Genomic DNA, 21,515 nt, shown 5'->3' with positions numbered 1-21,515 from the left:
CCCTGGCATGGGGCAGGCCCGATCCCTGCTCCGAGCCTCAGGCGCCCCTGGCCAGAGGAGGAAAGCTGAGTGGAAGTGAGTGCCTGGCTGTCTGAGAGGGAGTGTTGGGGGGTGGCCGGTCCTGGGGCACGGCCGGGGGAGGGACGTGGTGGCAGGACTCAGTTCCACTTAAAATACTCCCCCGCCCCTGTTATCCGCGCAGCTCATGTCCGTGAGCTACAGAGTTCATTCGGCCCTGGTAACTGAGCACCAGCTGTGTCCCACACCATTCCAGGCCCGGGGACTGAAGATGTGCACGGGTACTATGTCGCTGAAGGCTTGCTTTAGCCAGAAAGAACCAGGGTTAGGGTTTGCTATGTTTCCTTCGAGACTGTTTCTCCAGTTGGGGTTAAAGAGGCGTTTGTTTTGCTTTTCAGTACACAGTTTTGCAATCACATATTGCTGCTCTTCTCTGTTCATTCCTACGCCAGGCTTTAGTGGGTTTTCCCAAGGTGTCTGGTGGCCGAGCAGAGAGCTGTGGGTGGCACTGGGCCCAGCCCCACCCACAGCCTCCTGCCCCCTTCCTCTCCTCCCTTCCCACTCGGGCCTCTCCTGCCCTGCCTGTCTGAGGCCCAGGCCCCGGACGCCTTCCACCCTCAGCCTCCTCCTGCAGGTTGGCAGCCAGCCCAGGCTGAGCCCAGGCTCTCCTCAGGGGCGTGCAGCCCCTGGGTCTCCCCACCAGTAGAAACCGAACACCTCCCCCAGCATCCTGCAGGTCCGGAGAGGGGGTGGGCGTTCTCTCTTTCCTCAGTGCTGCTTCCAGAACGCACCCTCAACTTGGAAGCCCCTACAGGCTCATGCCGTTGGCTCCCCACGCCCCACAGCCCTGCCCACCTTGTTGCCAACCCCTGTGGACCATCTCCCACTCGGTCACCAGGGACTTGGCACCTCTAATTTCCCGGCCTTTTCCACCCAAGTGCTGCTGTGTCCCAGGGATTACCGCGCCCGTGTGGCTGACGCCCTGCCCTCATCATCCTGGCCTCAGTTCCTGTTTGTGGCTCCATCAGACTTTACCATCAGCCGCCTCGGCCTCCTGCCTCCATGGCGGCCACAGCCCACGCCTACATCTGTCCTTCCTGCAGGTGTTCCGCCGAAGGACCAGTCTCCTTGGCCTCACCTTCCAGGCGTGTCCCTCATCCTGCACTTCGACACACACCTGCCCCTAAACCTCGTTTTGGCTTCAGTGTCTGTGTACTCTCCCCATCTGCACATCTTCCTCTGGTTGTCCTTGGCCTTGGGCCCTATCATCAGTTCTCTTCTCAGTGCCATTCATTCATTCATTCATTCATTCAACAAGCATCTTCTGAGGGCCTCCTATGTGGCAAGCTCTATTCTAGGTGCCAGCTTAACTTAACAGTAATTCCTCAGCTGTGTTGTTCCCTCTCCTCTGCAGGTGCAGAGTGAAAGGTTCTGGGAGGGTCAGGCAGTTAGACATCTTGCATCCTCTCGAATGCCCTTGGGGGATTGCCACCAGCGACCCCCAGAACTGACCTCAGGGCTTGAGATATTATCTGCTCACATGCTCTGTCCCCGTTGGTCACCCCCTGCTGATCAGGTAGCCAAGATCTCACTGACTGATTTAGCCTCCATCTAGCAGTTACTGTGCTTGTGGTCCACTAGACCCTTTAGATTGTTTTCAGTTGTTACACTTGGGCCTGTGCCTCTGTCCTCTTTTCTGTGTGTGGCGTGTCATGGCAGCTTCCCCTCTCCTCTCTCCCACGCCCAGATACACTCACATATTCCAGTTCTTCCATTTACTGGAATATACTAGCCGAGCCCCCTGGTTCTGCCTCAGGCACTGCAGATGCAAACATCTGTCAGATTCTTCCTCAGCCTCAAGTCTCCTGGGGGAAACTGAGGCTTGATGTGGGTGGAATAAGTGCTGGGATTTTAGTGGGAGGAGACCCGGGCGTGTTGAGGCAGGGCCAGCGGGCAGGAATCCTGCAGGTCAGTGATTCTCACAGGCCCTGGGCCGGCAGCATCAGCATCCCCTGGGAGGCTGGTAGAAGTGCAGATGCCCAGGCCTCGTCAGCCCTATTAAATCAGAAGCGCTGGGGGTAGAGCCCAGTGATTGTGTTCTGAGTCCTGCAGGGGATTCTGATGAGATCTAAACTTTGCGCAGGGGTTTAGGTGAGAGGTGGTGGTGGTGGCCAGGCCAGTCCTGGCAGTGGGGCTGGCCGGGAGGGCTCCCAGGGTCCCTGGGAGGCAGAAGGAAGGCCTTGGCTGTTGAGTGTGGAGGGGTGAGGCTGAGGTGAGGGTGAGGTGGCTGCACATCTCCGATCAGTTGAGTGTGGAGGGGTGAGGCTGCAGGCTCTGGCTGGGGTGACTGCACATCTCCGATCAGCAGGACCGCTCCGTTCCTTGTCCCCCCTACCCTCCCGCCAGGGGGTCTTCCAGTCTCTCCAGCGAGCACCTGCTCCCCACCCCCTTCCCCTTCTCACTGCCCCGTGCAGGCTCCCTTCTTCACAAACAAGCCCTTCCGAGGTCGTCAGGTAGTCAGGTAGTCAGGGCGGTTACCACAGCAGTTGACATCAGCAGCCTGGTCCCCGAGGAGCCTGTCGCCCTCCCGCCCGCGGCCCGTGCCTCCATGACTGCCTCTTGGAGGAGGGGAGAGGAGGCGCTGGGGGCCTCCCACCCCCGTTTGAGGACTGGGCAGGGCAAGGAGGGGAGGGGCCGGGGGAGGGCCGAAGGGTAGCGGGGCGTCCTCGGGGGCCCTCTGGCCCTGGCGGCGAGGCCCCGGCACACCGCGCTCCTAGGCGGCCGCGCGAGGAGCGGCGGCGGCGGCGGCGGCACCCGGGCATGGCGGCGGACGGGCCGAAGCAGCTGCAGCTCAGCATGCCCTTGGTCCTGGACCAGGACCTGACCAGGCAGATGCGGCTGCGCGGGGAGAGCCTGAAGCTGCGCGGGGGGAGGCGCCAGGACGGCGAGAAGCTGCTGCAGCCGGCCGAGGCCATGTACCGCCTGGACTTCGTCCGGCAGCAGAAGCTGCAGTTCGAGCGCTGGGACGTGGTGCTGGACAAGCCCGGCAAGGTCACCATCACGGGCACCTCCCAGAACTGGACGCCCGACCTCACCAACCTCATGACGCGCCAGCTGCTGGACCCCACTGCCATCTTCTGGCGCAGGGAGGACTCGGACGCCATGGATTGGAACGAGGCCGATGCCCTGGAGTTTGGGGAGCGCCTGGCGGATCTGGCGAAGATCCGCAAGGTCATGTACTTCCTCCTCACCTTCGCCCAGGGCCTGGAGCCCGCCGACGTCCAGGCCTCTGTGGTCTTTAACCAGCTCTGACGGCAGCTCCTGGCTGCTGCCCCCTCCCCGTGCCCGCCCGCCCCGTCCCCTGCCCGCACCCCCTTCCCCGAGGCGTGTGTTTGAGGACATTCTTCTAGCTGCTGGCCTGTACAGCGGGACCCGCTGAGCCTGTGTCCTTCCTCCTCTCCTTTCCCCGGTGCTGGCACTCCTGCTCATGGGAGGAAGATGCAGAGGCCCTGTAGTCTAGAAGCTGACCCGACTGCCGCTGCTTCTGCTGTAGACCGTGGAGGCCCGGTCGGGGCCAAGCATCTGCCTTCTCTCTGCTTCGTTGTCCGGAGAGCGACTCAGAACGAGAGAGACAGACACCGAGAAAGAGAGATCCAAAGCGCCAGCCGCCGGGCTTCCTCGGGAGACGGAGAGACGACGGAGCAGCCCCCTGGGGAATCCGCAAGCCTTTGCTGCCCTCCTGGCCGCAGCGCCCTTTGCTGAAGTCCAGAGGTGCACAGTGAGCCTGAGGACCCAGGAAGGCACTGCTCCTGGCCCGGGCCTGGCGCGGTCCCATGACGCCTCAGGGGCCTCAGGACTTCAGGCAGCGTTGCCGTGGGGGCTGATTTGGGGCGGTGGGGAGCGGCTGACAGGCTCGAGGCTGTGCTTGCCCGTTCTTGCTCCTCTGAGGACTCCAGGAGGGCGAAGTGACAGGGACGGGACAGATGAAAAAGTTAACAGAGATGCATCTGTCTATACACGTGCATATATATTGAGAGAGAGCGTGCAGTGTTCATGTGGCTGTGTTCCAGAGTCTGTACCTGCCCTGCGAGCAGTCTGATTTTAGATGATCTATTATGTATCGGCCAGCTGGCTCATGGGTGGCCCTTAGCAGGGGCTTGGTCAGGATGACCTTGGGGAGGGGGGCCTCCTGAGCTGAGAGCCTTTGAGGTTCATACCGTGAAGCAGGGAACAGCACAGTGAAGGGGTTTCTCTCTGCCTGGGGGAAGCAGGGTAGAGGGGTCCAGAGCCCTGGAGCTGGAGACGTTAGATTCTTTGGGGCCTCAGGTGTCCCTGCTGGGATGTCAGGTTTTTTCCAGGTCCCTGGGCAGGAAAGGCACAGGCCCAGGGGGCACCTCAGGAAGTGCCCCCAACACCCTGTCTCTAGGCCAGCCCTGTTTTTTTTCTTTTTTGTCAGGAACAGGCCCGTGACATTTTCCTCACGAAGCAGAGCCACTGAGCGCCGCGGGGCCCTACGAATAGACGAACCGAGAGACAGAGGGCGAGAGCCATCCTCGGTGGCTGGGGCTGCTGGGAGGGTGAGCTCCCACTCTGGAGGCCTGCAGACAGGAGTGGGGTGTTGGAGTTGGGATTCTTTAGGTGGGGATTGGCTGTGGTCCTTTCTGACTCTCAGCTCTCGGGCCTGTTCCCGGCTGGGCTTGCCCGCCCATCTTCTCTGTTGACAGCTAGGGGTGTCCAGACTCCTGGAGATGGCCTTGCCCTTCGCCTCTCTGCTTGACCTCCCCCTGCAGCTCGGGGGGCCCTCGTGGTGCAGACTGCCTGTACCCCCACCCTGAGCCACCACATCCACCCCATGCACTGTGTGTCCCCAATAAAGCCTCTGTGTCCCCACCTCGTGGTGTGCAGTCTCTCACCGCGAGCCACCCCTGCCCCTTCAGGAGCTCTGACAGCCCTCTCGAGCCCTCAGAGCCCTGAGCATGCCCTCCCGCGCCTTCTCCCGCATTCCCTTCAACTCCTGCTGCTTTCAGAGATGAGGCCTCGAGCAGTCCAGGGACTGGCCCAAGGTCAGACATCAGGATGGAGTTTAGAACCGGGTCTCCTGACACCCAGCCAGGTATTAACACCCCTGACAGTTTTTCCCCCGTGGCCCCCAGACCAGCCTCTGTCTGGAGCGTGGAGCCATGCTGAGGCCCCAGGGAGGTGCCGTCTGGTCCAAGCCATGCACAATCTCCAGTCTCCCCCGACTTGTAGGGTGGCTGGGCAGGGGGCAGACGGGACGGGGAGTGGCATGGTTGGGGTGGGGTGGGGTTAGGCCCACGTCCAGGTTTCACTCAGCCTCTGTCACCAGTTGAACGCACGTCCTCAGGCGGCCCCCTGCTGACCACCACATCACCTTAACATCACCTTAGTGCCCCACTTGGCCTTTCTCTAGAGCTCTTTCCCCTTGTCATCTCTCTGGAGCTCACTCAGTTTTTGGACAGAGACGAAGAGGCCCAGAAAATGAGGCCATCTGCCTGAAGTCACAGCAGGCCTGGAGGGGCCAAAGGAGGGGTACGTGTGTGGACCAGGCTCTGGGTCTGTGGCCCCCTGGGGTGGACAGGGGCAGTGCCCCACCCCTCCTGAGGGCCCAGGCCCGGGCGAGGCCAGCTTCTTCCCAGGGACCGAGGTCAGGTCCTGCTTCAGAGGCCACACTTGGGGTTTTGCTTGGGAATGACCCTTGCTTTGAAATGCTCTGCGCAGCCAGGTCTCCCTGCGCCGTCCTCCACTCCGAGCCCTCCCCAGAGCAGCTGCGGTTGCCTTGTTTCCCTTCCCCAAGCCCTGCCCTTCCGGCCCCGGCCTCCATCCACTCCTGAAGATGCCTTTGGAAGGGGTAGGGGCAGCAGAGCCCAGCCCTTCCACCCCTGCTCTCCTCCTTGGCTCTGCATCCGAGACTGGCCGTGGGGAGTGCCGGAAGTGGGAAATGAGGACCCATTTTCCAGGAAACCCACAAGAAACCATAGAGTGAAGAGACCTATCGTCTCCTGAGCTTCTGCCTCCCACTGAGGCAGTGGGTGCCGTGCTGAGGGGCCCGCCACTGACCACCGATGTGACCCTAGGCAGCCTCCTGGGCCTGTTGGCAGGGGCTAATGATGGTGCCTCCTTGTAGGGCCCATGTGAAGCTTAAATGAGTTAATGTTAGTGAAACACTCAGGGCGTCGGGAGCTGGCACACGGCACCCTCTCTCCATTTGCTCATCGTGACTCTCCCAGTCACTGTAGATGCATGGTCTTACTTTGCAGTTATTCTGAGAGGAGTGTCCGCAGCACTGATTTACAGAGCAGCAGCGCAGGGTTCAGAGAGGGGAAGTGAGTTGCCCGAGGTGGCACAGCAGCCCAATGCTTCTGGGAGCGGGCAGTGTGGGGTGGAGGGACAGGCGGGGGCCTGGCTCTGGTTGGAGAGTGGACGAGAGGGCATGGATTCTCCTCCCATAATCACTGGGCTCAGAGTGGCCCAGCTGAGGGGATCTTTAGCCCCCACGGTGCAGCTGGGCAGCCCAGCAGGAGGGGGCCTGACCCAAGCCTGGGGTCCCACCCGGGTCTCTGAGCATCTGGCTGTGCCCTGTGGACAGGAACCCCCAGGCCCCTGCAGATGCATCAGGTCCTCTCTCCGGGTGGTGAGCGACGGGGCTCTGCGCTCCCGAGGGTGTGCGGAGTAGGGGTGGGGGGCCCAAGCTTCCTGGCCTCTTCCCGTCGTGGCATCTGAAACCCAGGAATTTGAGACTCTTGGAATCAGAAGCTGAGAACTGAGGAACTTCAGATGCTTGGAACCAGGCATCCTCTAGTTTGGGGACTCACCCACCTGACTTGGGTAACACAGGAACTGCCCCCCTGCAACCCTTCAGCCCTCAGCCCTGCTGGCCTTTTGCAGAAATGCCCCCAGCTGGCCCTCTGGGCTCCGGGGCAGAAATCCGCGAAAAGCTCCTTCCCCATGCCACACCTGCACACACACTGACATTCACGCACTTGCACACTCACACGGGCGTGTCCCACTGGCCAGAGTCCCAGGAGGATTTGAGCCAGGAGCGTTCCAGGCACCAGGGCCCCATGGCGCCCGCATCGCCTGAGCTTTCTGGGCTGATTCTGCAGTGGGTGCCGCGGGGGCCTCCAAATCCCACACAATCCTTGCCTGGCCGCCAGCTCAGCCTAAGTAAGGGCGTCGATCCCTCAGGCCTCTCTTTTCCCATCTGCATGGGGGGCTGTTGTTGAGGTTTCCCCCCAGGAGGGAGGCTGACCAGGTCACCTGAGCTGCCCACCAGCCCCAAGGTTTGCAGACTTGTGTGGGTGCACCTGCCTGTCCTGCGTTCCCCAGCGGGATGACCCCTCACAGGTGCACAGCCCTCCGCGGTTCAGGCGGCACCCCCGAGGCCACTGTCCATCCTGGGTCTCCCAGCAGCCCCGGAGTAGGGGCGGCAGATGCCGACGCTGAGCAGCGGCCGGTCGGAAGCTGAGTCCGGGCCATGCAGTGCAGTTGGACACGTGTCCAGGAGTGGCTGCAAGGTCACCAGCCGGACAGGGCCTTGCTGCGGCTGGCCCTTGGAGACTTTTCTTCCAGAAAGACTTGCCTGGCTGTGGAGCTGGCCTCCCATGATGGGGGGGGGGGAGGGCGGGATCTGGGCCTGGAGTGGGGCTCAGCCCCGCCCTCCAGAAGCTCCGCTCAGTGATCAGGGAAAGAGCCTGGGGGAGGGGCTGCCCCCGGGGAGCTCCAGACCCCGAGAGCCCAGAAGCTGCTGCTCAGCTCGCCCCTGAGGGACAAGGAAGGGGACGGTACCGGAGAGGGAGCCAGGCGTGCAGATTTGCTTGGGGCCCGAGATGGGAGGCGGTGTTTGGGGGTGAGGCCGAGAGGGCTGTGAATGCGGGGACAGGGAGCTGGGGGCCGTGGGGATGGGGCGTTTCAACTGGAGACAACATGGGAGGAGAGAGATGGCTTAATGCGCTCCCTTGTACCCCTCCCTCTGCCTCAGCAACTGTCAACTCTCCCCCAGTCTTGTTTCCTCTTATTCCCCCCCTCCCACGCCCTCCAGGCAACATGTCATTTTGTCTGTAAATATTTCCGGATGCATCTCTGGAGAATAAGGGGTCATCAAAAGCAAAACAAAACAGAAACAAAACTCTGTGACTGCAATCCTGTAACACAACTAAAATAATTTCACATTTCACGATAATTCCCTCATTGCATCAAATGCCCGGGAGGAGTTTTGGTTTCCAATTTCTGCCATAAATGTGTGTATGTTTCTTTTCTTTTTTTTTTTTTTAAAGATTTTATTTATTTATTTGACAGAGAGAGAGACAGTGAGAGAGGGAACACAAGCAGGGGGAGTGGGAGAGGGAGAAGCAGGCTTCCTGCCGAGCAGGGAGCCCGATGCGGGACTCGATCCCAGGACCCTGGGATTATGACCTGAGCTGAAGGCAGTCGCTTAACCAACTGAGCCACCCAGGTGCCCCTGTGTGTATGTTTCTTTAAAAATTTTATACCATTAGTTTCAAATGTAAAGTTCAGTAAATCATCAGTTGCAGATAGTACCCTGTGCTCATCACATCACGTGCCCTCTTTAATGCCCATCACCCAGTTACACCACTCCCCCCACCCACCTCTCCTTCCTCAACCCTCAGTTTGTTTCCTAGAGTTAAGAGTTTCCATTGGTTTTTCTCTCTCTCTGATGACTTCCCATTCAGTTTTCTCTCCCTTCCCCTATGATCCTCTGTACTTTTTCTTATATTCCACATGTGAGTGAAACCATATAACTTTCTCTGATTGACTTATTTCACTTATTTCACTTAGCAGTTCCATCCATATCGATGCAAATGGTAAATTCATCCTTTTGATGGCTGAGTAATATTCCATTGTGTGTGTGTGTGTGTGTGTGTGTATCAGATCTTCTTTATGCATTCACCTGTCGATAGACATCTTGGTTCTTTCCAGTTTGGCTATTATGGACATTGCTGCTATGAACCTTGGGGTGCTCGTGCCCCTTCGGGTCACTGCATATATTACAAAGCTGTGACCATCAAGACAGTATGGTACTGGCACAAAAACAGACACACAGATCAATGGAACAGATAGAGAGCCCAGAGATGGACCCTCATTTTCTCTATTTTTTGAGTGTCTCCTATTTTATTGATTCCTGCTATCTTTATTATTTCCTTCCCTTTACCTGGGGAAAAATTTTTTTCTAGATTCTTGAAGTAGAAACTTCCTCAATATTAAACCTTTCTTTCTTCCATCGTTGGCTTGGTTTTCATGCTGTTGTTTCAGGTGTTCTCCCTGCCACGCACTTCCTGTAAGCTCAGACTTACCTTAGTGGTTTCGTAAGGTTCAGGTACGAATTTTTGGCATGACTGCTTCATAGGAGACATTGTGTACTTCTCTCACGAGGCATGTGATGTCTGGTCATCTCTCCTCTTCATGATGTTATAAGCCGTCGATGACCATTACTACATCCATTATTTGCCAGTGGTCGTAAAATGGCAAGAGTCTAATATTCTAGTCTCTTCTTCATTTCTGCAACTCATCTCCAGATACAAACCTCCCTATTGGTTACCCACTGGGTACAGTTTGTATTGAAAAGGCAGGATAAATCCCGATTGTTTCCCTTAATTTTCCAGTTTTAAAAGAAACTGTCCTCCAGTCCCAGCTGTCCTCCAGGAGTGACTAATTATTTGTTTTTGTATCGTTGTGGTTTCATAGATTGGAACGTATTTGATGTGTGTTCATCCATTGCAGTAATTATCCTTACTGATGCTGAGCTTGGCCCGTCTTTGGCCAGTGAGAGCCTCTTTAGGTTGGTTCTGGAATCCTTTGATGTGGCCCGAGGGTCCTTGGTTGCTGCCTTGATTCCTGGTACACTGAACGTGGTGTGGGAAGGTTTGAGTTTGTGTGCCTGTGTGAGCACACCTTCCTGGAGAGTGTCTGCCTTCTCACTCAGGACCCTGCTGGTAGTAGAGGGGGTGTGGGATAAGAAGCTGGCTGTGCTGGGCCCACCGGCCATGTTGTAGAGGGGAAACTGAGGCCCGCAGGGATCCCTGACTCAGGATCTCCAGGCCCTAGAGCCTCATTAGCTGCTTTCTGAGGCACAGAGGACGCAGGGCCAAACCCCGGGTTTGGCTGATGATCCTCCTGCCTCCCCAGGAGTACATCCCAGCACCCTGCGAGGGCTCCTCTTCCTCCCTCCCCAGTCCCCGTGCAGTCCAGAGCTTTCAGAGCAGGAAGGAGTGGAGGAGGGTGCACTGGCCAGGCCAGTTTGCTCGGCTTCAGACTCCCTATCCTTCTGTGCCCTTGGGCAGCTTCTCGTTCCTCAGCCTTCCCATCTGTGCAGTGGGGATGATAAGCCACCGTGCATGTGCCCCATTTTTGATACAGCTTTCTGTCCTGAAAGCAAAGTGGGAGGGGATGCTGGGGGCTAGGGCAGAGACTGGCCCGGGAGGTTTTCGAAAGGACGCAGAATTAACTGACAAGGGACCACCAGGCAGTATTGAATCCTTGCTGGGTTCCAGATGCTGTGTGGGCCCTGAAGCCTTGAGTGTGAATCCTACCTCCCTCACCGGTCCTCATGGGCAACATTGGGCCAGCAGCTTCCCACGGTATTGCCCCAAAAGGTGGTGGGATGGGCCAGGGGCGGCCGAGCGAAGAGCCCGGTCTGTGCCTGGCCCCGGGCAGGCCTCGCTACTGGCAGTGTGGCCCCTCTCATGGTGCTTGGCATTTTCATTTGCTTGGTCTCCAGTGTCTCACAGGGACCATTTGTCTTTGCCAACATCCCTGTTGATGGTAGGAAGTATGTAAACAAAAGCCTTCTTAATGAGTGCGGGGGTTGGGGAATGGCTTTAGGCTGAAGTATCGTGCGCAGGCTTGTCTAGGCCTTGGGATTTACGGCCTCCTGATGCATCTCTAGCTCCTCGGCCTGGATGCCTGGGTGCCCACCCCCATCCCTGGGGGCGGGTTTTCTTCCAGAAGGAGCTGTCCATGGTCCCAGTGGGGTCAGCCCTCCCTTGCTCCCATGCTGGGGAGGGCCAGCAAGTTACCCTGACTCTAGGGTGAGGGGCTTTCCCTTGTCTGCCGGCCTCCTGCTGCCCAGATTTGCCTTGTCTGCTTGGGGGACGCCCACAGCCAGCTCTCAGGACACCTGCCAGGAAGCTGCTGCTGGCCCTGCAGGTCGGGCCCACCGCTCCCTTCTCTCCACGCTCCCCATGCTCCCCATGTCAGCCTCAGCATTTGCCTCTTGAACCAGACTGGGGGCCTCCTGGGGGCAGGGACCGTGGCTGATTCACCTGGGTCCTAAGTGTCAGCACAGGCCCAGTACAGAGCGGTCCGCAAGTCACAAGACCTGGCTTCAAACCCAGGTCTGCCTGACTCCACAGTGTGTGTGTTTTCTAGCTGTGTGACCCTGGGCAAGTTGCTTGCCCTCTCTGAGCCTTAGGGGTATTTAGCTGTAAAGGAGGGATGGATGATAGTAATCTACGCATGGGATTATTGTGTGAATTAAACTGAGATAAGCCCTGGCAGTTATAGGCATGGCAACTGGCTTGTCCCAGATGTTCCATAAAATAATATGTAAAAATCAATGCCTGTGAATTTTAACACCTGTTTATCGAGCACCATCCCTGGGCCAGGCCCTGGACTAGGTGCCAGGCATACAGCAATGACCAGGCCCAATGCATCCCTGTCCTCAGAGAGCTAACGTTCCAGTGATAATAACAGAATTGAACAGAATGACACACACTTGTTTAATTATAATTGCGGTAATGGTCCCCGAGGAGAAGTGCCAGGGGCCATGAGTTGGACAGACGGGGGTCCTGGCCTGGTCTGAAGAGTCAAGGAGGGCTTCCTGGAGGAGGAGGTGGATCCTAAAGGGCAAGTGAGAATCAGCTGGATGAAGAGGAGAAGGAAGTGCAGGTGCAAAAAGTTCCTGAGCAGAGAAAGAGCCCAGAGCAGGGAGCAGGGGCCGAGGGGGGTAGAAAAGCTGTCCCGGGAGCTGGTGGCTGGGCAGCGCACATTAAGGGTTTGGACTCACTTCCCAGGGAAGTGACATGATTGGAAAGATCACTGCGCTGTTGTGTGGGGTGAGGGCACGTGTGGCGGCTGATGCTGTTACAGCGTTCTGGGGCCAGGAGGTGGGGGCTGCCCAGGCTGGTGCCAGGGGACAGCTGGGAGATGGATTTTAGCAGAATGTAGGAGCTCAGATTGGCCTGATGGGTTGGGGCGAGGGAAAGGCCGGTGTGGCTGCCAGCTTCGGACTCAGGCTGGACTGGGTGGCGGCAGCACCATGCGCCAGATGGGAACTGGGAGGCATGGGAGGATGCAGAGGGAGGCCCGAGGAAGGGGGCGGGAAGCTCCTAGAGTCTTAGAGAGACAGTTGGCAGGAGCCTACGCCTAACCACTGCAGAGAAGGGAAACTGAGGCCCAGAGATGAGAAGCGTGCGCTCTAGTCCCGTGCTTATTCATGGCAGAGATGGGGATGGAACCCAGTACTCCTTTCCGTTTTGATTCCCTCGAGGCAGGCGCCCCCATGTGCTCAGGAAGCCGGATGTGACCCGCACTGTGTTCCTGTCCTGTCCCCTCCACCCAGGTCATCCCAGACTGGAAGGAGCAGGAGTGGGACCCCGAGAAACCCAATGCCTATGCGGGCATCTTCCACTTCCACTTCTGGCGCTTTGGAGAGTGGGTGGACGTGGTCATTGATGACCGGCTGCCCACAGTCAACAACCAGCTCATCTACTGCCACTCCAGCTCCCGCAACGAGTTCTGGTGTGCCCTGGTGGAGAAGGCCTACGCCAAGTAGGTGCCGGTGGCGGGCCGGCGGGTGGGGGGCGGGGGGCCGGCTCCTCGCAGCTGCTCCTGCAGCCAGCGCTCCCTGCTCGGAGAGGCGAGGGGCTCTTCCGAGTCACACAGCGCTCTCAGAGCCTGAGAACCCAGGGCGTGGTGGGGGGAGACCTGGCCTGACTGTCTGGTACCTGGTGTCCCGTTCTCAAAACCAACCCACACAGAGAGGAATGGTTTCTCCTTGTTCTACCTGGGAGGGCAGAGCCAGCACTCACATCCGGGTCGCTGGTTTTTTCCCACAGATCCAAGCTGCCAAGCCCTCCCTGGCAGCCTGGCTGGGATGTGGTATCTCAGAGCCCGGGCTGGTTGTGGGGGTGGGCCCTCCCTGCCCATTGGACTCCCCTTCGTCCACTCATCCATCTCTCTACCTGTCTGTCCATCCATTCTGTTTCCACCGACCCCTCCTCCTGCTCTGTGTCGGGCCCTGGGTCCCCAGCACAGGCCCGAGCAAGGGTTTGCTGAACTGTGGAGGGCTTTGGGGCAGAGTGACCTGCTCAGGCCTCTGCAGGGCAGGGGCAGACCTGGGGCAGGAGGGCCAGTGGGGTCGGAGCCCAGCCCACAAGCTCTGTGGGAGCCTCTCCCTGGTTCCGCCTCCCAGGCCCATCTGTTGCTTTCCTTGGACTGTGTGTGTGTGTGTGTGTGTGTGTGTGTGAGAGAGAGAGAGAGAGAGAGAGAGAAGGGAAAAGGGAAGACACCCAACTTTCAACATCAAAAACAAATTCGAGAAAACAGAACATTGACAGATTCCGTTTTCAGTCCTAAGAAAGCAAAACTCGCCCCCTGGTGGTCACTGAGTCTCCCTGGTCCCAGCTGCAGGCCCCTCTCCCTTTCCAGGAGAGCCCCCCAGTAGCGCTTCTGCTCTGGTCTCTATGCATCTGCTTATTCCAGCTTGATCATATAAGTGGAATCGTAGAGTATTTCCCCTTTCGTGTCTGGCTTATTTCTTGTAGCGTGACGTTCTTGGTGCTGATTTATGTTGTAGCATGTCAGCATGTCCTTCCTGTCTAGAGCGGCACAGAATTCCATTGCATGGATATGCCACATTTTGTTTCTCCATTCATCTGTCGATGGACTCGGGTCGTTTCCACCTTGGGCTGTGGCGAATGTACTGCTGTGAACCTTGGTGTGCAAGTATCCGTTCGAGTCTCTGCTCTCAGTTCTTTGGAATATATACCTGGGAGTGAATTGCTGGATCTTCTGGCAGTTCTATGTTTAAATTTTTGAGTGGCCACTGGACTGTTTTCCACAGCAGCTTCGCTATTTATGCTTGCTTGCTTTTTCATTTATTTACTTTTAAAATTGTAAAATGAATGCATGTGTGTTATAGCAAATCCAGAAAATGTAGAAACCCGGAAAGAAGGTAATAAAAGCCGCCTGTACTCCTGCATATTCTTCCAGGCCTCTCGACTCCCCTTCTCTGTTTGGGGCCACCTGGGTTAACCAGGCTGCTCCTCTTCGGGAACCTTCACTCCCCTCCCCTCCAAGGCCGCGCCACCCACTCCTGTCTCCCTCCCTTGTGCTCCCTGTGTCCTCTCCACACCCTCCCTGCCACGTAGCAACTCTTTTAACATCTTTGATGGCTCTTTTTGTTTGTAGGTTACCTTGCAAAACCTGTGTTGCTGTTTTGTAGGACACTGCAAAAGATGGATCAGTTGTAGATTTTCATAGATAGGTGCAGATTTTCAATTTATGTAATCTGTTTTGTTATATATCCCATTCTGCTGCTGACGTTCACCTTCAGCACTGCCTTTAAGACCCCCAGCCTTTTCCTAACGTTCACAGAAGCCACAGTTGTGCTCCTAGCACCTGGTAGGTTACACAGAGTTGATGCTTAGTATTTTTTATTTTTAGTTATTTACTAGTAATCTCTACACCCAATGTGGGGCTTAATGTTATTTATTTATTTTTAATTTTTAAAAAGATTTTATTTATTTGAGAGAGAGAGAAAGAGAGCATGCGTGCAAGTGTGCACAGGTGGGGGGAAGGGGAGAGGGAGAGGGACAAGCAGACTCCCCGCTGAGCAGGCCTGATCCATAGGATCATGACCTGAGCCAAAGGCAGACGCTGAACTGATTGAGACACCCAGGTGCCCCCCCTTAATGTTTTTTAAATAAATTATTGCATACTTTTTTTTTTCCAAAAGTTTTATTTACTTATCTTTAGGGAGAGAGAGAGAGAGGGAGAGAAAGTGTGTGTGATAGGGCAGGGGCAGGGAGAGGGAGAGAATCTGCAAGCAGATTCCCCGCCGAGCACGGAGCCTGACACTGGGCGTGATCACACAACCCCGAGATCATCCCCTGAGCCGAAACCGAGTCGGATGCTCAACCAACTGAGCCGCCCAGGCACCCCTGTGTACATTTTAAACATCACTGGAATCCAGCTGTATTGTTTTTTCAAACATACCAAGCGAGCACGAGCATTTTCCTGCCATAGGAATTCCTTTACAAGGCTTCATTCAGCGGCCATCTCATGTCCCAGAGCACAGCTGCAGCGCTAGTTTCTAAAGTCACTTCCTTATTGTTTGACATTTAGGTGATCTCTGGGTTTCTATTGTTATAAATAATGTGAATTATTTATAATTGATGTTTCAAAAACATACATGAGCTTTTAAGGCTTTTGAGAAGAATTGCTTGATTTCTGGACAGCTCATTTTGAGGACAGGCTGCTAGGGCGAAGGGGAATCTGGGTGATAAAATGGTGTGGTTCAGTGGGACAAGCGTTGGCCTAGAGACATGGATTCTAGTGTTGGCTCTGCTGTGACCTGCTGTGTGACCTTAGCAGTGTGCTTGACCTCTCTGAGTCCCCAAAATCCCCCCTGCAAGGTGAGGGATTGCGACTGGCTGGGGAGCGTGAGCTGGGAATTCTGTCCACGTTGCTCCCCAGGCTGGCGGGCTGTTACCAGGCCCTGGATGGAGGCAACACGGCGGATGCGTTGGTGGACTTCACAGGCGGCGTTTCCGAGCCCATTGACCTGACTGAGGGCGGCTTCGCCAACGATGAGGCCAAGAGGAACCAGCTCTTCGAGCGCATGTTGAAGGTGCACAGCCGGGGAGGACTCATCAGTGCCTCCATCAAGGTGAGAACACAGAAGCAGCCCTCCCCTTTGCCAACCCTTACTGGGGTGGGAGCTGGCTGTGGTGTCCCCGGCAGAGCCCCGGCTCAGACTGGCTCCTAAATCTGCACCCTCAGCCTGAGGGGTGGAGGGGAGCCGTTGGGGGTGCAGCTCTAACCTCTGCGGTATGAAATGCCTTCCAGTTTGGCCAGCATGCCCCCTTTTATGGGCATCTTGTACTGGGGCGAGGGGTGTCTGTGCCTGTGAGGGTCCCTTCGTTGGGGTTTGAGGCATCACAAGCTACAAGGTGACCGGAAGAGGGGAGCGACCCCCCGCGGCTGGCACAGGCCCGAGTACTTCAAGAGGGTTGTCTTATTTCATTGACTGCTCCTGTTTCAGGTGGGGAAGCTGGGGCTCAGTGCAGACACCAGTGGGGTGTTTGTTGATAGACCAGACCTCTGGAAAAGTGAAAAGCCCTGAGTTGTAGCATTTGCTGCTTTCTGTGGTGTAAATACTCCCAGCGTGTTGATTTCAAGCTAATGTTTTAACAGTTGCACAGTTGAGCCAGTGCCAGTGAACTCCAGTACCCCCTGGGCCAACCTCACTTAGGTCCCTGCCTTGACCCCACGCTGCGGCTCCCTGGCGGCTTTGCGAACCCTCAGCTCAGTCCCTAACCATGGCCTCTGCTTTGTGTGGGGCTGCCATGCCTTCCCCGTCCTATAGGGGGCGGTGTGGGCGCACTGCCCGCCTGACCAGGCTCTCCCTGTCTGGGCAACTGTGTCCTCTTGCAGGCAGTGACAGCAGCAGACATGGAGGCCCGCCTGGCGTGTGGCCTGGTGAAGGGCCATGCGTATGCAGTCACTGAGGTGTGCAAGGTGCGCCTGGGCCACGGCCTGCTGGCCTTCTTCAAGTCGGAGAAGCTGGACATGATCCGCCTGCGTAACCCCTGGGGCGAGCGGGAATGGAACGGGCCCTGGAGTGACACGTGAGGCCCAGGGATGCGAGTGTGGGCACAGGACAGCCCCTGGCTGGGTGGGCCCCTGTATGAGAGCTTGGGCAAGGACAACGGTGGGCTCCCTGGCGGTGGGGGCTGGGCCTTGAAGGATTTGGGAGGAGGATGACAGTAGACTTACCTTGCAGCGGGCGTGTGTGTGGGGGTGGGTGGGTGGAGGGTGGATTCTGCAGGGCAAGGACCTGGAGGTGGGGATAAGCTGATTCCTGTAGGGGACAGAGAGCCCCGCCTGGTGGTGAGTGGGGAAGAAAGCAGGGAGGGAGGCCACCAGGGGTGAGAATGGGGGTGACTGTCCTGTGTTCGGCTCATGGCCCTGGTAAAGCTAGGACAGGAGCAGAGTCAGGCCCCCAGTGAGGGAGCCCCCTCCCCTGAAGGTCATTCTGCCCTTGCCCCCAGCCTGTGGCTTTGCTCTCAGACCTCCGGCCCCTGGCAGGGAGGCCCTGGTGGGGTCTCTCCTCTTACATCCCCCCTTCCCTCCCTGTGTCCACATTCCAGCTCGGAGGAGTGGCAGAAAGTGAGCAAGAGTGAGCGGGAAAAGATGGGTGTGACCGTGCAGGATGACGGGGAGTTCTGGTGAGTGTGCTCTTGCCCTGGGTGGGCATCTGGGGTGGGGGTGGGGGGCTCCCGTGGCAGGGAGCACCGGAAGGGGAGGCCGGAGCCAATGCTCGAGCAGATGCCTCACTGTCAACTTGCTCTGTGGCCTTGGACAAGTCATGCCATCTCTGTGAAATGAGTCGGGCAGTAATGGGCCCATCGTCCCCCTGGTCCCCACTGCCAACCTCAGGGGACCCTGAGCTGCTCCAGCGCCCAGCTCCTGTCTGCTGGAAATTGTACCACATGCTTTTATCGCTTTACTGAATTCCTACACTAACTGTGAGAGAGGCGGCCATTGTGAGATTCCTTCCCATCTTACACATCGGGAAACTGAGGCCAGAAGAGCTGTGAGGTGGCCAAGCGCCGCCGCGTCCTCACTCGCTCCCAGGGGTGGCGGCTCAGAGCACGCAGGGTGGGTGGGCGGGTGGGCCGGCCAGGGGACCTGGCCGGCTCAGCAGCCCGTCATGGCCAGGATGACCTTCGAGGACGTGTGCCGGCACTTCACTGACATCATCAAGTGCCGCTTGATCAATACCTCTTACCTGAGCGTCCACAAGACGTGGGAGGAGGCCCGGCTGCGGGGCGCCTGGACGCGGCACGAGGACCCCCAGAAGAACCGCAGTGGCGGCTGCATCAATCACAAGGACACCTTCTTTCAGAACCCACAAGTGAGTGTGCTCAGGGACGCCCCCAGCCTTTGCACCGTCCTGCATGACCTTGGGTACCTCCCTGTCCCCCTGTGGGCTTCTGTGAGCCTGTTTAGTGGGGGGTGGATGGGCATGTTCGGGGGGTCCTGGGTGACCTGCAGATGGTAAAGACGAGGAACTAAGGCTCTGAGGACTCACGGGTGTCTCATCCAGAGTTACCGGGACGTTTAGGGGGAGGCTGAGCCGAGGACTCGACCCCCTTGTTTCTACACCCACAGTGCTGCTCTTTGGGGAGGAGCTTGGCCAGGCTGGCTCTTCCTCAGGGAGGACATCTCCCCTGCAGCCTCCTTAGTCATGACCCTGGCAGCTGTTTAGTTCTCTTGTGTGGTGTGCCTTCATTTGGCACCGACTGCATGCAGGCTCGGAGCTGAGCATCCATGATGTCACCGAGTCCCCCCGCCCCTCCCGCAGGGTGGGCATCATAGGCCTGGGTCATAGATGAGGGACCGAGGCCCAGAGAGGTGCCGTGACTCACCCGGGCTCTCACCATTGAGCTGGGGCCTGGCTCCGGCCCAGCTTCTGGGAGCCAGCAAGCCCGTCTCTGGCATGGTCTTATCGCAGTGTCTCTTTCCCTCTGCCGTCCCTGCAGTACATCTTTGATGTCAAGAAGCCGGAAGATGAAGTGCTGATCTGCATCCAGCAGCGGCCGAAACAGTCTACCCGCCGGGATGGCAAGGGTGAAAATCTGGCCATTGGCTTTGATATCTATAAGGTGAGGCCAGCTGGGATCCCTGCTGTGGGTGAGGAGAGTGAGGGAGCTGGATTTTAGGCCACCTGGGCCTGGGGGAGAACACTCGAGAACACTCTGGTCACTGACCTCAACCCGCCCTCTGGCCAGAGTGGCTGATGCCGCGGGCCTGCTGTAGCATGAGCCCTCTTTGGAACACCCACAGAGGGCCCGGCCTGCCTGGGATTGGCTGCCCTGGGAGCTCTCAGCTTGATTTCTTCCCGTCCGGGACCCACAGGCTGTTTGGTGGATGGGAAGGGGAAAATTGCCGGTGGTCAGGCCACGCGCTGGGAGGCCCCTGCTGCTCCCTCTCTCAGGGCTCTGGGTTCCCCTGAGTTGGAGGCCCTGCTGGGCCCTGGGAGGAAGCATCCTGGGCAGAGCCAGGCGGACTTACCCCTCGCCGCTCCCACTGGCCTGGGGCCCGGGGCCCTCCTCATGTTGCGACACCCGGGCTGTGACAGCACACATCGTAGCAGGACGCCACGGGCCCACCAGACACCCAGAACCCCACGAGATCACATGGGTGCACTAGGCACGTGGGCTGAGTTGAGCCCCCGCATTAGACGTGCTCGGTCATGTCATGACCGTCTGCGCGTGTCCTTGTGTCGGTACATCCGTTGTGTGGAGTGTCGTGACTTTGACCTGTCGTGACTTCACGTGATATGGCTGCAGCTTATCCTGGCACTCGTTCCAGGAGTTGGCTAGCATGTCCTGGCAGCTGGTGACGTCATTTCATGGCCCCGGGCTGTCGTGTGGGCAGATAGTGATGCCTGGTCCGTCGTGAGTCAGAAACTCCCCGACGTTGTTACCAGGGGGAGTCCTGGTGTCCTCCGACTCCTAACAGCTCTGCTGAGATCTAATCCACACGCCACACAGTTCACTCATTCAGAGTGTACAGTGACTTTTAGCGTATTCGTAGAGCTGTGCGACCATCGCCACCATTTCCGAGCATTTTCGTCACCCCGAAAAGAAACCTCGCCCCCTTCAGCCGCCACCACTGGGGCCCGTCCGCCTGCCCCGCCTGCCCGCGTCGCCCAGCCCCAGGCCTTGGGCAAGCACCCGTCTACCCCTGTCTCTGCAGAGTTGCCTTTTCTGGGCACTGCCTGTACGTGGATTCTGCCGCGCCTTTCACGGCGGTGCGACGCGGACGGGGGGCGGGGGCGCGCAGAGGGGGCGTGCGTGCGGCCCAGCCTCCCCTCTCCCCGCAGGTGGAGGAGAACCGCCGGTACCGCATGCACGGCCTGCAGCACAGGGCCGCCAGCTCCATCTACATCAACTCTCGCAGTGTCTTCCTACGGACCGACCAGCCCGAGGGCCGCTTTGTCATCATCCCCACCACCTTCGAGCCGGGCCACACGGGCGAGTTCCTGCTTCGGGTCTTCACTGACGTGCCCTCCAACTGCCAGTGCGTGGGGGCTGCTCAGGGCCGGGATTGGGAGACCCGAGTGCCATACCAGGCTGACCCGGAATCTGCAGCCCAGGGATGCTACGTGTCTGCCCCAGGCGTGGGGCCCAGCCCTCCAGCCTCCCTGGGCTGACTCTGGCACCCATGGCCTTCCTTCTCCTCCCTTCCCCTGCTCCTCTGTCCCAGCCTCTCTTGGCTACATAAAGGCACAGTGTGTCATATGTGGATAGCACTTCACAGTTAACAAAGCTTTCACTCGTTTTATAAACCCTAAGTGGGGGGCCTGACCCCTCCATTTTACAGATCAGGGTTGGGGATCAAGGTTGGGGGGTGGTTTCCAAGGTCATGACGCCAGTGGTCGAGTTGGGCTAGGCAGACTGCTGGAGCCATGCCATCCCTGCTGGGGTGCAGACCCTGTGAGCCCCGCACTGCCCCCCCACCTTGGCAGGCAGTCCCGATTCAGTGCTCCTTGCACCCACGGCACACCGGGAGGCAGCATGTATGGTGGGCTCAGGGGACCCAAGTCCTGCCAGTCCATGTTCCACCTCTGTCCCGCTTTGGGGCAAATCCCTTCTGGTGAGCCCAGTGCTTCGTAATCTGTAAAATGGGCATGGTGATAGTTACCTATCACCCAGGGCTTTGGGAGGATTACAAATAATGCCTGTAATGCCCCAGCAGAGGGCTTGGCCCACAGCAGGTGCTCAGTAAATTGCTTTTCTCTCGGGGAGGATGGGGCACCCCTGAGAGAGAGCAGCAGGAAGCCCATGGTGGTTTGCCCAGGATGAGCAATGTCTGGACTAAATACTGCTCCCTTCCCCTTCCTCCCTCTTGAACCCCCTCCCCTTCCATCTCCCTCGCCTCCTCCATCACCTCACCCCTCTCCCCCTCTGCCCCATCCCAGGGAGCTGCGCCTGGACGAGCCCCCCCGCTCCTGCTGGAGCTCCTTGTGCGGCTACCCCCAGCAGGTGACCCAGGTGCACGTCCTAGGGGCTGCTGGGCTCAAGGACTCCTCGACAGGTGAGCTCACCTGGGGAAAGCTCTAGGACCCACCTCACCCAGGAGGTACCCCATGCCCTCTAGCAACAGACACCCAGCCTCTAGAACTCTCCTGCTCTCACTCATTGGGTGAGCAGACCTTTCCTAACATC

The 21,515-nt window shown here is 58.1% G+C and overlaps 2 protein-coding genes across 5 annotated transcripts in view; both read left to right on the top strand.

Annotated features, from left to right (window-relative positions):
- The window catches only part of CAPN5 (calpain 5), a 52,310-nt gene that overhangs the window by 26,894 nt on the left and 3,901 nt on the right, over positions 1-21,515 (top strand). For all 4 annotated transcript variants that reach the window (XM_045894493.3, XM_045894492.3, XM_064576880.1 and 1 more), the window contains 8 exons: positions 12,617-12,825; positions 15,754-15,946; positions 16,714-16,907; positions 17,430-17,507; positions 18,001-18,196; positions 18,825-18,947; positions 20,171-20,367; positions 21,269-21,384. In XM_045894493.3, coding sequence (XP_045750449.1) covers positions 12,617-12,825; positions 15,754-15,946; positions 16,714-16,907; positions 17,430-17,507; positions 18,001-18,196; positions 18,825-18,947; positions 20,171-20,367; positions 21,269-21,384 — 1,306 coding nt within the window. The remainder of the gene's footprint in view (positions 1-12,616; positions 12,826-15,753; positions 15,947-16,713; positions 16,908-17,429; positions 17,508-18,000; positions 18,197-18,824; positions 18,948-20,170; positions 20,368-21,268; positions 21,385-21,515) is intronic.
- Positions 1,202-9,077, top strand: OMP (olfactory marker protein). The gene is made up of 2 exons (XM_064576882.1): positions 1,202-3,789; positions 4,475-9,077. Exon 1 carries the CDS (start codon positions 2,839-2,841, stop codon positions 3,328-3,330), a length of 492 nt encoding a protein of 163 aa, XP_064432952.1. The 5' UTR covers positions 1,202-2,838; the 3' UTR covers positions 3,331-3,789; positions 4,475-9,077.

Source organism: Mirounga angustirostris, unplaced genomic scaffold (assembly GCF_029215605.1).
Source record: "Mirounga angustirostris isolate CCGP_5_RB_7025 unplaced genomic scaffold, mMirAng1.0.hap1 SCAF_13, whole genome shotgun sequence".
In the NCBI taxonomy this organism is placed as follows: Eukaryota; Metazoa; Chordata; class Mammalia; order Carnivora; family Phocidae; genus Mirounga; species Mirounga angustirostris.
Note: the sequence above shows the minus strand (reverse complement) of the source record. Positions and strands in the feature narration are given on the sequence as shown.

Coding starts and splice junctions, on each gene's coding strand:
- OMP (XM_064576882.1), top strand. CDS start 2,839: ATGGCGGCGGACGGGCCGAAGCAGCTGCAGCTCAGCATGCCCTTGGTC.